Raw genomic sequence first — 16861 nt, 5'->3', positions numbered from 1 at the left:
TGATACCTGCATACAGTTAGATTTGAATTTCAAATCTTCTACCCAACATGTATATGCTTTATTCATTGAATCACAACTCTTCATATAGTCATTACCAGTGGTTTGCAACGACTCGTTGGTTTTTAGTCGGGCAAAAATGACAAGTCATCTCTGTTTTCTGATAGCTAGTGGCGAGTTACGCTGATCAATTCTTACCAATAGGTCATGTTAAATTCGATTCCTTTGGAAAATACTTAAGGATAAACTACTACTGGTAGTCATTACTCCGATAATCATAGGTTGGCATTGATGAATTCCCTCTCACCATTGTGATAGTGGTTTGTTATCACTTATAAGATGATCAATTCTTCCTCTCTGTACTTTACAATATCCTCACCTAAGAGTCAAAATATATTACCACATTTTCCAAGAATTTTCTATTTGCACACGATTATGATTTTAAGGTGTTTTGGCAATGGGTAATTTTGCTGAATACTAGGGTTTAGGATTTGTTACTGAAAAGACGGAGTATTGAATATACTAATAACCAGGAAAAATAATTAAAAATTCATGCCTTCTATACAAGTTTACAACAATGTAAAAATATTGATCAGTGATACAGAAATGAACTTTATTGAAGCAGAAAAAGGGAGGGGGATCGGGATTCAAGAACTTCTATAGGGGAAAAATGTAGCACCCAAAATCCAGAAAAGTATACAAAGAACAAAGCTATTGCTAAATTAAAAGTACAAATTTCCAGCACCGCTAGCTCAACCCCAATAATTTACAGATGTTGCAACAAACCCGTCCTTTCCCATCTCGTTAGCATGGCTAATACAGTGTGCAAGAAATAAACATATGCACACTGGAAGGACGAACAAACTATAACACAGAGAAGAGCTCAATCAACACAATCAACAATGTGTCAGGCCTCTCTCGCTTCATTATTATCTTCTTTGCAAACCTGATTACACAAGTGAAATGTTTCAACCAAATTCCAAATTACTTAAAAGAAATCTATAATTTTCATCATAGGGAACTTCCAAATTCCAATCGTTGTTGGCATAACACGAATACAAGAACAATTAAATCGTTTTACAACTGCTTCAACAACTAACCTGTATATCTTTGTGATGAGCCATTGCCATTTATGGAAATGGGGGCTAGCCTCCTTCCAGGCCCCAATGAAAGAATCTCTTGCATTCTGTCAGGCCAGTCGGCATTCAATATCCGAGCAAAGTCTTCTACTTCCCTATAGTAAAACCAAACAGAGATGATCACAAACTATTGTACATGGCACAAGCTAAGTAAACTATATGAATGAATACTTCTGAGTTCTGAATGATACAAATTTACAAATAATACTCCCTCTAATTCTAATCTAATGTCTACTTTCCTCTTTTGGCATATTCATGTCAAATGTCTCAATTACTAATTTAGTAACCTTTTCCCGTTACATAAGCCTTAATGGGATCCAACTATTTACACAATTGTCATTACATTATCACTTTTTCCCTTACTCATTCCATGTGGTCCCATACATTTAATTAGTTTCATTTGAAAATAAATTTGCTAGTGAAAATGCAGATGTGCACACCTTGAAATGGCACGGTAATGGGATCCCTTCCCATTATAGGTTCAATTGCCTTTTTCGTTTCGATTAAATTTATTATCGATAAATACTTGGCCCACCTGATACTTTTAAACTTCTTCATATTATTCAACAAACTAGTTGATAAATCAAGAGAGTCTAAATCTTCTTCATATTTTCTATTATAATTCACAGGGTTCATGTTTGTTGTATGTCCTTGACAAAAAGGCACTTTCAAATACATGTATTAGAAAGTTAGAGATATAAATAAAGGGTGGGAATAGTTAGATAATATATGAAACGTTATAGCAATTATTATAATCAGTAGTGAAATTTTCCAAATCTTGGAACAAATCAGCGAAAATAGCTTGTTTCTATGTTTTGTGCTTATTCAGGCTACAATTACAATCTCAATCAGCTACTAACACAATCTCATTCTCTAAAGGAGCACTATACCAGCCTAGCTGAAACAAATGCACATCTTGTTTCATGAAAAATTTAATACTCAACATTAAAGAGTCCAATTCTCAAATTTCCTAGGCATAGATATGGCTTCGTCTGAACATGACAATCCATGATACTATTATAGGGTGGGAGATTGTTCACCTCTATACGTGAGCTAAACCAACTCTGCTACCATTATTCTGTTTTATGTGTTACACATTAAACAATAATAGGAATTTGAATCAAATTACCCAAGCCATGGACAAGGAAGGCGCAAGCCTAGATTCCCCCTGGGTCTGTCTTGGTCTAGATTAATTTGATAATATGACATTATCATACTGCTTAAGCAATCTTATATGAAATTTCATATAAATTAAGTTTAAAGTCAAAAAAAAGGATCTAAAGTTTTTCCTTTCAATGGCACGTTCCTGGCAATGGTCACAAGTCACAACACATGGGCCCGCCCTTGGCTAAAGAAACGAGAAAATGTAGACGTCTTCAAGTCTTTTTTCCATCTTTTAGAAACTAAATGCAAATAACAATAACTTGATGTTATATCTAACAGTGAGCATATACCATTCTAGGCAAAAAAAAGTTGGTCATAGATAATGCACACCAAAAATATTACAACAAACCTGTCAAGCTTTTCTTTCATAGCTGGATCTAGATCGTCATCAATATAACCATCATCAAAGTCAAGCTTAGCTGAAAAAGGACTCATACAATCCAGAAATTCTGAACTAGGACCAGAATCCAACACCAAGCCATCATTAGTTTTGCCATTATCACATAAATGGGATATACCATTTGCCTCCTGATGATCAATCACACAAGCAGATTAGTAGCTTAGATAGGGTAATTAGGGACTAGTAAATGATCAGAGAAAGTGCTGACCTTGTGGTCTCCGTTCCCATTATTTGTGGACGCTTTCATGTTTGTTTTTTTCCGGCGATTTTTCTTCTTACTTTTACCAGATTTAGCTCCTTTGGATTCTGCATTATAAATCTCATATAAAGACTGCAGCATATAATGTAAGCATACTAGCCACATAGCACATTACAGACGTAAAGGCCTTTAAATATCATAAAAGGTCTGTACCATATTACATAACCTGGGATAAAGCACCACTTGCATTGCACGAGGTCTTGAATTCATGACCTCACACCATAGCAAACAAGTGGTAGTTGCTTCCTCCTCTGGTCACTCATCTGGTTGCATGGGGTATGGGTTTCCCCATGTAGGCCAGGGTTTACAACTCAGAAAGTGGGTGGGTTCCTCATAAACATATAAAAAATAAGGTCGCAGGTACATTCTAGTAAATAGGGTTTCTTAACCAATTATGTAAGGATTCATTTTGCCAATATTCAAAAAACTTCAATCTACAAAACAATTATCCACAACTTTCTACAAAACCATATTCAGAGTTGCACCAGCCAGCCATAGAGGAAACAATTTTGTGCTGTTTGATGAATAGACAGTGGCAGATTTTTTACTAAAATGGACAAAAGCAATTTAATGTTATATTAAGCGTAGTGCACAAAGTTGATTTCAATCGCAACTGCAGCAACTGTTGTGGTGAAATGACGATTCTGTTGTCATACTGCAAAAAATCAGTCCAGACGGCTGGGAATTGAGATATCCCTTGAACAAAACACAGTTCAATGACACCTTTACGATGCAAATAGTGTATGTTTGGTAGATTTGAACACCTTTACAACTCAGACTAAACAATACGGTGTGGCTTTGCTTTTACACTATGATATTATCACATTAAGCCAAAAGGTTGGTCCATACTAATAATCTGATACAACCTATTAAATAATCTGATTTTCACAAAATTAAAACTAATGTACCCACAAGTATTTGTGCTCTTTTTCTCGTGATCTAAGATGTTTGCTCACTAAATGGACACAACAATCAGTATTAATGAAATCAAATGAATTCAAATGATCTCAGCCCAATCCCCAAGATAATTCTAGAGCTCATACATCAAGTGAAAACCACAATCATATGATACAGATTACAGTGTCATAATATCGACACCAAGGACACAGTAGTCGAGTAGAATAAAAGGTACTTCGATATGAAGCATCATTTTAATACACATGCCTGGTTCACTTTTATATTTTGAGGTACTTGCACCATCACCCTAGTCCTTAAGAAACTGCCACAACTATTTAAGATCAATACGTAGGCTCCAAGGCCTAGGAAATACAACCAGAACACAGCAATGCCAAAGCCTTAATATCACCGATATGGGGTTATTGAATATTAGAAACCCCTCTTGACAATTTGGATAGTGCATCTAATGAAAAAAATGTGATGATAGGCAATCGCTTATATTGCACACATGCTTAACCATTAAAATTTCCAAACTTGACTTGTCAAACCTGTTGAGTTCCTTCAATGATAGTTTTGGTACATACAACACAAAAAACCATGGTAGGGTAAAACTAAAGTGGGACAAAAGAAAAATATGAGACACACCTGAAGATAGAGTTTTATAGTGTGTCAAAGTAATACACCAACGCTCCCCCTCCACCTCAACACTCACACATATAGATAACAATATATATTATGGCTCAGATTTTTAAGGCTTCTTACCGATTGATAGAGCCATGGAGCATGTCAAATAAGTACTAAAGAAACAAAAGTTCATAAGTACCTTTCTCTCCACCATTTATAAAGGACAAGAGATCATCAACAGATCGTTCATCAACGTGCTCTTCACCAACTTCTATATTCTGGAATACAAAAACAAAAAACATCAATACACAAATATCTTAACTAAAACTAATACAAAGATTTATTTAGTGCAAAATTCATTTTCAATGCCAATGCCAAAATGCAAGCAGATTCAACAAAAAAGTAGGTTCTAACTTCTAATCATCAATAAAATGGCAACACAGACACCCAATTTTTGGTATCAGTGTCAACTTCCATTTTGTCTTTCCTAAGTGTTGTTATAAACACCAATGGGAACTATTAGATACACCATGGATGCAAGCCATCTACAACTAACCCCCATAAGACTGGAATTCAGCTGGGCACAAGTAGATACATGAAATTCCAATTGCAAAACAAAAAATATATTCCACATTTAAGTAACAAATACAAATTATAATATATTCATCTAAATCTAAAGAGCACAAAAAACAATTGTCATACACATATAGCATCATCTCCATCATCCAAAAGAATTGGACTCTCCAAGGGATCAATTTGAATTGTGCATCAAGATAGACTACTTGAAATATACATCATATTGCCTTAAAAAAAACATAAGGTAGTTTGGTACCTCAATAGGCGGAAGCACAAAAGTTGCATCGAGGCAATGATATGTTAAGGTCACTCTATTGTGTTACTCATTATAAGTTTGTACATGAAGCGCCTACTTAACCTACCATATCAGCATCTCAAAAAACAATAACTGAAACTTGTGAAAAAATAAACGTAGCAATATCAAGCACCTTCTTTTGTTCTCGTTCTTTCAATTCCTTTCTCTTTCTAGCATATAACCGATTCAGTAGTCGAATGCGAGGATCATCTGTCACATTTTTTAAAGGCTCCAACTTCTCTTCCTGTCAGAATGAAAACCTTACGTGAACATGATTGGTGCCACATCATTTACACACCAATTTCGCTACCAACAAAAAATAACCTCTGTGAGATCATCAGGCAAATTGAATATCTCACGTATCTCCTCTGGAGTCTTTCCTTCAATTATTCGAGCTAGTGTACGGCTTGTCAGATCAACCAAGGGTTTTAACTGAAGGCTATCAGCAGCCGATGTTAACTCACACAACTTTTTAGTATCTAATCGGATAAACTTATCATCAAATGCCTTCCGCTCCTAGGCCAGACAAAGATGAGAATATGTTTAAGTAAAAACTTGAGTATGGAACCTTAGATGTTCTTCAATTATAACCACTAGTTAAATTAAATTTAATAAAAAAAAAAAACAAAGATAAGAAGAAATTATATTAAGCAATAAAACAAACCTTAATAGAATGACCAGGCACTTGATGAAATCGACAATAGTCCAGAATTAAACCCAGGGTAGCCGGATTAACCCGCTCTGGAAGTACTATAGCATTTAATTTAGAAGATCCCATGCTTTTATGAAGTATTTCTCGGCATATAATAGGACAAAACATTGCAACCTCCTCTTCTACTTGTTGAATTGAGCCATCAGCAGTTTGAAGCCAAACATAAGACTTCATCTGCAAAAAGGATAGTCAAAATAAACTCAAGAGCGCACAAAAGAGTCTAATAATGCACGACTTCCTTGCTAATTTCAAAGGAACAATTTAGTATAAGTAGGGCAAAATCGAAAAAAAGCAGGGTCGTTGATCCCTCAAGCTTCATCAAAGTTAGCTTTGACCGATGATTACATTGCAAAATATCAACTGCCTCGACACATTCTAAAGCTTTCAAGGTAAACCATCCTTCACCATAACAGGGGTTGTGCAGCCGCTTAATGATCGCAACAGCATCCAAGCACTAGCAGTATGCTTATGACCAAGTCCCGAACAATACTAGATCTTGTCCAGGCCAAAATTAAATGTAAATTTACAGCCAAAATTTTGTTTTAGCAACATTTTCTACTTCAATAAAGTCAAAACTTCATATCAATTTTGAATCAAAATCCACGTATCGAAGTAGAAAATTGAAACAAAGAAGAAGGCAGAATTGACCCCGACCCAAGCCAAAGCAATTGGCCTTACCCACAGCTAATAAACTGGTGAAAAACATGGAAGTCGAGCCAGAGTTATCCCCACACTAAGTCAGGCAAGAGCGGGCCAGGTCATCATCTCATTTGTATTGTCAGGTTTTTCTACTTTTCTACCTTAATATAAGTTTAAAATATTAGTTACTGTTAAGAAACATCACATTCGTTTGTCATTTGACAACGTAAATGGACTTGTCCCCCACATACAACTGGAACAATCAATAATCTACATGGATCCCACAATAATTCTCAGGATTTCCTAAAATGTAAACGCCGATTAATGATTCCACCTTCTTTAAATATTTTTAAAATCTCTCCAATTACTATAACCTCGTTTTTCTCAACTAATTCCTACTTCCCCACCTTTCTACACATTTTCAATTTCTAATTCTACATGTACCATAATTTGCAATTTTTAGTCAAAAGACGCTCCATATCCCGTAACTTTATTCACCCTTAATAATAGTACCAAACAGTCAAACACTATTGTGAAATGCAATACTAGATTAGGGAATAAGGAAAATTAATAAGCCACAAAGAGGATGTCTCCCATGAAAAATGAGGTTTTAACAAGTTCTTAGACTGTCATGTAATTCACCAACCAAAATTTTCAAACAAATTAGCTCTATTAATCAAATAGCCAAAAAGATTTCTACAATTTTATGCCTCAATCCTTTTTCAAACTTCGTACAAGCCTTGAGCACAAATGTTTTTCACTAATTTGTATCCTTACTACCACCAATAATAACATCATCCTGACCCAAAGTGTAGTGCAGCGACAAATATATAAATTATAACACTCCTAAGTTTCTGCTTTAAGCACATCCTTATCTTTTATAAAATCATTATGTTACCCTTTGAAAAGGAAACTCTAGATGCAACTGTATCCAAACAGTGTATAACTGCAATTTGTAAGAATTCTACACTAAAAAAGATCTACATAAAGCAACCAACATATTTCATCTACTTTAAATTTAATCTGCATCCGAAGGACCTAGAATTCCTCTCAATCAAGAGTAAATTCTTTGACTTACGTCCCAAGACACCAACTTTACTATAACCTGAACTCCAACTTCCCAGAAGAAGAGAAATGTCACCATCATACTTGATAGGTGTTTCTTATACTAGACGATATGCAAGCATAATCATAATCTAAAAGGACCATAAGAAAATTTTAAAACCCACCTAAAGACAAAATTTTAAGCTTTCTTAAATAAGCTTCCATGCACTATATCTGTGAAAAGTTTGAACAAGCCTTTAAAACCATCTTTCAGCATCATAACACTCTTCTTACACGCACTTCTTTTTGAGGAAACTCCCATACCCTCCATCCCTTTAGATCTTCAATTGCATCAAGAAGAATTCATATAATCGAACCTTGTTCTAGCTTACAACACAAAGCAACTAGCATATGTCACATATATATCGCTTGCCAAAAGTCAAAGCAAAGTATCACACAGCAACGGAGAAATCATTAGCTATTGTGCAAGCCTAATCATGATGCAGAGGGCTTCAATTTTTCATGAACGGATCCAAAAACATACAATCAAAACCAAATTAACGATAAACTATTTTAGTTCATGGTTCCAATTTTCACCATTCCCTCCAAAACTCAAGGGAAACATTTTGGTTAAATAGTTCATCAAATTGAACAGGGAACATAGTAGACATACCACATAAAGATTAATTCAAATGCTCAAACAAATAAGCAGAAGACTTTAGAGTATGGGTTTCCCAAAGCCCAAACAAAGAAAACTTATCAGCTTGGAATTTGAAAGACAAATGCATTTGCATCCGCAATTTTTCTCACCTCCAAACTTCTTATTCTATGGATGTTGCATGATTACAAAGTAGTTATACTTAAAAATAACTATAGGATATAGTGCAAAAATGCAGTAACGGTCGCGGTTGGGGTGACGGACACGGTAATACCATAAGGAAAGATGCAATTATCATATCACCAAATATGGCTAAAACATGATATATCGCTTGAAATGGCAGGCTTTTTAAACCTTTACTACGCAGGGTAATATTGATTCGGTAATTTGAAAACCTTCATATGTTATATATTCCAATGACACTAATACCCACCGACCAAGATGTGAAAATGTGAGTCGCGAAATCTTACCAATTCAAGCCAAGTACACACAAACACAAACCACGTCTTTTCTGTGAAAGATAATTGAACTAAGGGATTATTAATACAAAGATAAAATTATCCACTTAAAGAAATACTCCTAATAATCAAATATATTTGAATGATCAACATTAGCGAGACAAACCTAAGAATTCGGAACATCTCCATCTCTAAACCGACAGAATAAAGTACTTTGAGGTAGGTATTTAGAGAGAAATAAATTTGGGATATAACAAAAGAAAAAAGAGAAAAATGTAGTGTTCCAATAATCAAATATTCAATGGAGAATTTTAGTGGGAAACAAGGAAATTATTGTGTCATAGTGCAAAAATATATTAACGGTTGCGATCACAATAACGGGAGTAATGCGGTTATCATAAAGCTAAAGTTAGGTCGAAAGCATAAGATATCCCTCGAAGGGGCCCAAAACGCACCAGTTATATACTTTTACAACGCAAGAAATGTCAGTTAGTCTTTTCCGAAAACTTTTACAATGCGGAGAATGCAACACGATGTGGCATTATATTATGGAAACCACCATGTCAATAATAAGACCGCATGAAAAATTTGTCATTAAGTTTAAGTGACATGAAACATTAGGTGGGGTCTAACACTTAGGGATTTCATTTTCCATTAAATAGTGAACCCCACCAAAGGTTTTCTCTATATCAAACTTAATGGAAAATATGACCCCTTTGGTCAAATGTTAGTGGTTTAAAAGAATATGTGATATATATTGGTTGTGTAAAAAATTCTATTATACTAAGAAAGTTAAGACTTATTTCATTTAATATTTGAAATGCTTAATGAACTTCATTATAAATAATAAAACAAAAAAGTACCTGGAGCATTATGCATTTTGCAGTTTAACTTTCTCCAATCTTATCATATCTTTAAGGAACTCAAGTGAAGCAAATTAATCTCCTTCAATTGTGTGGTTGCATTTGCTAATTGATTCTCGACTCGACACTTTCTTATTTTATTGACCTACTATTGTAAAAGTACAATATATCCAAGAGAATCTAACTCAAGAATAAACATCAGATGGGCTTGTTTTTTTGAGATATGTTGAATAGCTTATTATAAGGAAAAATGAAGTTGAGAAAATGCTTAAGTGTCGATATGTCAACCTCCACCTGGGAAACATAGCTTTTATTACTAACCCTCTAAGGGAACAACATTGCAATATTAAAAAGATACACATAAAAAACCTTCAAGGGTCAAGCTTAAAAAATAGATAGATTTGGCCATATCCCTAATAGGGTGGAGTATCACTCGGCTTCGCAATGTAAGATGGAAGGCGAAGAACAAATAAAGCGATGCAAAAATCCACGTCATCACGATATCAAATGCCAATAGCATGTGAGTTATGGTCTAGCTATTTTAGCAACCTTATGTAAGGTCGGAGTTCTAATAAAATTATCTTCAACAGTATATATATACCAAAAAAAAGCATAGTAAAAGAAAGAAAGGGATTTATTCCTAGTAATTTCTAGATTAAGCAAGATTTTGAATTCATACTTTCTTAATATGTCCCCTTAAGCAAACAAATATTTAGCATCACTTATCATGACATTAATGCATAATATACAAATTATTAATTTTATGTTCTAGCTGAAGTTTAGTTTTACAAAAAAATAAAGATAGCTCTCTTTGACGTACATATGGTAAGTAAAGATGCCCTTTTAGCACCATGACAAAAGTATCAAGATCACAAACTGTCGTAGTCGTACTCCCTCCGTACCAAAATATATGAAATGAAGTTATTCCCAAAATAATTACAACAAACATTTTTTCTTATTTTTCGGCCTCAATCAATGCCATTTTTTCCTATCTAATTAAACAGTTTCACTATCTTAGCCATGTGCATTTTTCTAGTGTTACTCTTAAAGATGATATTATAAGTTTAAGTATCTCCAATGTATATTATTAAAAACCAATATATAAATGATGGAACTGAGAGACAAGCTATAAGGCATACCTCTGGTTTAACCACTGCCATTGAGCCTTCTAGCATTAGCTTATACCTCTATACGTTGCTTGATGAAGAAGCCAGCCTTTTATAATTGAGAGAGGGTTAATTGGAAAGATCACGATAATCCATAGTAATGGAATAAAATATTAATTAATGTAAATTGGTGAAATGATGATATAGTTGTCTAAAATTGTTCAAGATTTATCCATTATGTCAATCAATCTTGTACAAGAAAAGGACATGAACATTATACTTAATAGATTACTCTTGAAAGCACTACAAGCCGGACAAAAGGTTTCATATGTGCATGAACAGGTCTTTGGATGCTAAAAGATAATAACTGAGTGTATTAAGGCTTAACTATATGCATTTCATCTTATTGGCCCCTTTTGCCAACCCTTAATGACAATAATACTTAATTGGAGCTTCCAACCCTTGTTCCTTACACCAATAAGATCTATTAAATAAAGTTGGCATACAAATCTTACATTTCAAGTACTAAGATCACTTACCTAATCATTAAAAGTTCACAAAATTAATATTTCCTAAGATGTTGTGAATATTACATCCCATATCATACACAATGGCATTTATTTACAACCACTTTACAATCATTATCTCCAACAAAAAAGAAGATACATAAACTAATATTTTCATGTTGCATTTAGATTTTATACTAAACAAAGATTTAACGAGGTGATATACAAATACATTGTTCCAAGCTCATCATCAAGTTCTTATGCCTCATGCAAGCAACTATATATATTATATAACTAATGAGATGTGCCCAACATTTAATAAGATACGTTACACGTCAAGACTTGTAGCAAGATAACATAGATGGTGAAGACAATAAATATCCAAACATATAAATCGTTAAAATAATGGTGAAGGAAAAGTGACTACTCCCTACGTTCCTTTTTGTTTGTCCACTTTACTTTTTGCACGCATTTCAAAGCAAATTTTGAGCCTCGATATCTCTTAGTACGCATTATAAAAATAGTAAAAATTATATATTAAAATTCTTTGAATCAAGACGAAAATCTAACAAAATCCCACATGAATATATTTTATCTTCAATATAAACTTCAAAAATAAAATTTAAATTTCTCTCTCCTAAAATGGAAAAACTTAAAGTGGGCAAACAAAAAGGAACCGAGGGAGTATAAAAATATGTAACACCAAATATCAACAAACACATGGACAATTATCATATAACTCAATGTTATCGGATATTGATGATTGCATAAAAAATTCAACCCTGTATTCTTTTGCTAGCGTTTAATCTAAATTATATATTAATAATGAACATACACTCAAAATATAATTTGCATCTCGACTCCGTCAAGAAAACCAAATTGAGCACACGAACACCAATGCAATGCTCATATTATGTTCAGATTCACACTAATTTGGCTCTTATTTGAGTATTTTCACTTTAAAACTCCAAATTCACTCAAGTTCATAAGTTGATATGGGAAGCAATGATGGAAGCTTTGGATCTTAGAAATGTCTAGATCAACAAAACAAAATTTTCATTATTATTGTTACTAATAACAATATGTCAATTTCAAGTCCGACAAAGAGCAACCATGAATTTGGCACACAATCCATGATGCTACATCTTCATTTTACATATTTTTCACTTCAATTTTAATTCCTTATGTGACCTAATATTATTTTGTTCATTTTTTTGATAAATTGGTTTATACATTTCAAATTTTCACATTGTTTAGCACACTAATTTCTCATTTCATCTCGGTCTGAACTCCTGTTTCTACCAGCCCTCATTTCAACGTCGATCTGCTTCTCTCTTCTTTCACTCTATCTCTATTTCTCGGCGGCAATTTTCTCTCTCTAGATTTTATCCGCATGCTTATTTTTGCTTATCGTCTCTCACTGTCTTTTCAAAGGTATGTTTTTATCTTTTTTACTTATATATTGACTTACTTTACTTATTCATTATTAGAACTTTTTTGGTTTATTTTTTGTTTTGAGTTTTAGATGAGTTTACACCAAAGTCTGTTGATTTATTTATTTATTTTTAATTAGTTTGAGCTGCTTGATTGTGTGTCATTTGGTAAGTTGTTGGTCTCCATTGTTGTGCTGATGAAATGAAGTTATCTTTTGTATGTTGATGCTGTTAGAGGAAATGCTTTATCTTTAAAGATTCTAAAACAATGAATGAAAAAGATTGCAAAATAAAATAATTAACACACCAAGAATTCGAAGGTCGGAATATCCTAATATCATATTGATATTAGACTATAAAACCCCACCAAAAGAAATGAAGACAATTTATTGATTAGAGTTATTGATTACAATGTACTAATCCAACTCTAACTATGGAGAATGAAAATCTATAAATTTTACAAAGGAAAATTGAAAACCCCAAATTTCACCCCAAGAACCCTAATTTGTGGCTCTCTCTAACTAGATTAATCTCACTTTTTGAGGATTAGAAGATTATTACAAGTGTTTTTCTTACAATTATGTAGTAAGGGAGTATATATAAGAGTAAGGACAATTAAACAGAACCAAAGACTCTTGCCCGAAACAGAAACCAAAAACAGAATGCAACAAAAACCCGCACACTTGCTTGACTCAGACGATTCGACTCAGCTAGAGTCAACTCACTCGAGTGGGTCGAGCAGCCAGCAGCTTGGTCGAGTTCACTCCTTCGAGTGGGAACCAAAAACAGAATGCAACAAAAACCTGCACACTCTCTTGACTCAGACTAGTCGACTCAGCTAGAGTCAACTCGCTCGAGTGAGTCGAGCAGCCAGCAGCTTGGTTGAGTTCATATTTTGAAAATGTAATGTACTACACTTGATTTCAATGATTTAACTCATGATGATAATGATTTTTAATCACATTTGTTACATTCCTCAAGGTTTGAAGTGACAAAGAATAAAAACAAAGCAATTAGTAGCTAAGACATCTCATAACACTAATTTTTTATGACTTAGCCACATTACACAACTTGGGACAACAATTGAATAAGCTAACCATGGCCAATAAACATCAACAATGTACCCACAATTAACAAATTCTTCAACAACGACAATCAACCACCAAACCAACAACAATAATCATATCCATCACCATAAACATAATAAAATTAACATTTAACGACTATTAAAAATGACTAACAACCCTAGCTATTTTTAATTATCAATAGCACTATTATTAATTAACACATATCAAAAGCTTTTATAAAGCTGTCCAAATACTACAATATCACCAAAATACATAAAAGTTGTACATATGATCTTTATCTTCATCCCTAATATAAACCCTAACTTATTTAAGTTCAATTCACCCTTCTAACACTTACCCATAGCAATTTTTATTAAGATTTAATTATTATAAACTAAATTAACAATAGCATTCATAGATTAAATGTAATTAAATTCTAATTTACAATGGATAAGGAGTAGCTCACAAAGATGAGGAAGAGGGGAGAAGAAGGCGCGTAGGCAGGGGATCCTGGCGGCTGCTGGCGGCGTGGGACTAACTGCGGCAGCCGACGACTAACTGCGGCAGCCGACGGCTGGCTGCGTGTGGTCTGGCGGGTGCTGGTTGAATAGCTTATCTTGGTGAGAAAATGAGGTTAACGAAGAAGAAAGAGAGCAAGAGGGAGGTTGAGGAAATCAGATTCTTTTGAGGGTGAGGGAAAATGTGGGTATTTTGTTTCTGTTTGATAGTGAGGGAGATATATGAGGGAGAAAAATTAAAACCTTAACTATATTTTACTTGGTATTTCATCTCCAAGACCTAACAAAATTAATCATAACTCATAACTTTATTTTACTTTAATAAAATGTACATAATTTTTATTAAATAATAGCGTATAAGTGACCATTTGTCATTTGAATATTTTTATTGCTTATCAATGTTTGATATTGGCTTACATGGAAAATAAAGTTGATTAACATGTCATTTTTAGCCTCTTAAAAATTAATTCATCTAAGTAACTTATCTTTTTTAAAGACAAAATAAACACAATGGTTATGGCTTAAATTAAAATTAGGTAAATTATTAATTCAAATTTATTACATACCGTAAATTTACCTTCTTTATAAACTAAATAATTACTTACCGTTTATTTATCATATTTATAAGCTAAATAATTTGAATATCTTAATATAACATATACTAAAAAGAATATAAAATGCCAAATGTCTTCATTTTAAGACTATTGTTATTTGAATTTTTTTGATTGGTTATGAATGTTTAATATTGGCTTATAATTGCAATAATTGCTTAATAGTTATCATCCATACTCAAGACTACAACTATGAACATATCATTTGTTAATTCACAACCCTATCCGTAACAAAATATATAACATATACTAAAAATATACAAAATGCCAAATGTCTTTATTTTAAGACACTTGTTATTAGAATTTTTTTGTTTGGTTATGATTGTTTGATATTGGCTTATACATAACACATAATTGCATCAATTGCTTAATAGTTATGATCCATACTCAAGACTACAACTATGAACATGTCATTTGTTAAGTTACAACCCTATCCATAACAAAATCATAGATAATAATCGCAAAGATCGTACGCATAAGCATGTAAACTACATGTGCAATAATAATAATCAATTTGCATGACCATGAAAAATGCACCTGACCCAAGTCTACCCCATACTCTCATAATAGTTTAACTACAAAAAGGATCATTAAAGAAAACACAAAGAGTTAAAATAGGAACCACTGGATCTTGCTACCACTTTTAACACCCTGAATTTCCGACCTCTTATACAAAACCATAATCGCGTATGACAGAAGGAAATTCGTGTGTTATATTAAAATAAAACAAAACAAGATAATAATCTTTTGAAAAAAAAAGAAATGAGTGAAAAATTACGTCAACATCTCCCCCAAAAATAGAGTTGTGATGAAAATGGAAACATAACAAAATAAACAAAATAACCTAAGGCACCTTTAGTCTTAAGAATATCATACAACGGCAAAACGATTCGTTGTGGAGTTCTTTAATCATCAATTCAAAAATGGATCGTGGTTTCAGTGTTAGCGCTTGAGTTTTGAAAACAATAAAAAGACTTTGAATTCATGCAAACCATAAACTACGCAGCGAAATTATAATATTACAAATGAGGTCACAACGCCTCATACCAAAAGCTTAAAATTATATAATTACCATTAACCTAATCTAGTGTAAAATAAATTAACCTTAATAATTTATAATTTTATGAGATTAGTTATTATTAAGATATTATTAACTTATTTTAGTAATTAGAGACCGTGAACATAATTAAATAAATTATAGAAATTAATAAAATGACCTTAGAATCATTAAAAATAATAAATACAATATTCTGGTTGCTTTATTTATTTTACTTGAATGAGTTGAATTAAGTCTTTAAAAACATGTTAGTAAATTTCTTGAAATTGCATTGGATTTTAAGTAAGTTGTGGAAGATACTTTTTTATTCTTTGTAGTGATGCCCCAATATAGTACAAGTATACTCGGTGTTTTTGATTTTATGATTTTATGATTAATTTATCTCAAATAATAGTTTTATGACATGTTTGATAGACACTAGTGTTATATACTCATCCTATTTGCTAATACTATGCTTTTGTGTGTTTTTTTATGCTTTTTTTTTAGAGTAAAACCCCATGCCACCTCAAAGAAGAATTGTAGAGGAGAAGTCAGGATTGGACTTGCTTTGGAGTACAACTCCATTATCTTAATTAAGTTCTTAAGTTAGCTTTTATGAATTTGAGAAATATTTTTAGACATCTTAGAAAGATTTGAATTATTTAAAGTTGCATTGTAAGTTTGGACTCGTGAACTTTAGTTCAATTTTGTTGTAATTTTAATTTATTTTGAGATAGTTAAGACTTTCATTATTTTGCTTTAGTTTTGGTTTAATTATTTTACTTGGACATTGGTTTAAATTTTAAGTAACCCCTTAATTGTGCTTAAAAAAAATGAGCTTTCGTATGATTAATACTAA

The 16861-nt window shown here is 32.8% G+C and overlaps 1 protein-coding gene across 3 annotated transcripts; it reads right to left on the bottom strand.

The window, feature by feature from the left end:
• Positions 1 to 515: 515 nt before the first annotated feature.
• LOC130825166 (SKP1-like protein 21) lies at positions 516 to 14557 on the bottom strand. Of its 3 annotated transcripts, XM_057690248.1 has the most exons (11): positions 14304 to 14557; positions 10865 to 10940; positions 9726 to 10019; positions 6016 to 6237; positions 5676 to 5867; positions 5485 to 5595; positions 4680 to 4758; positions 2909 to 3006; positions 2650 to 2828; positions 1098 to 1231; positions 516 to 943 (listed from the first exon to the last, which is right to left on the bottom strand). In XM_057690248.1, the coding sequence occupies exons 3-11, from the start codon at positions 9732 to 9734 to the stop codon at positions 927 to 929; spliced, it is 1041 nt and encodes a 346-aa protein (XP_057546231.1). In that variant the 5' UTR covers positions 9735 to 10019; positions 10865 to 10940; positions 14304 to 14557; the 3' UTR covers positions 516 to 926. The 3 variants fall into 3 exon arrangements, with proteins under 3 accessions (XP_057546231.1, XP_057546230.1, XP_057546232.1); XM_057690247.1 differs by lacking the exon at positions 9726 to 10019; XM_057690249.1 differs by lacking the exons at positions 9726 to 10019; positions 10865 to 10940.
• Between the last annotated feature and the right edge of the window lie 2304 nt (positions 14558 to 16861).

The sequence above is a fragment of the Amaranthus tricolor genome, chromosome 10 (assembly GCF_026212465.1).
Source record: "Amaranthus tricolor cultivar Red isolate AtriRed21 chromosome 10, ASM2621246v1, whole genome shotgun sequence".
Classification (NCBI taxonomy): domain Eukaryota; kingdom Viridiplantae; phylum Streptophyta; class Magnoliopsida; order Caryophyllales; family Amaranthaceae; genus Amaranthus; species Amaranthus tricolor.
Note: the sequence above shows the minus strand (reverse complement) of the source record. Positions and strands in the feature narration are given on the sequence as shown.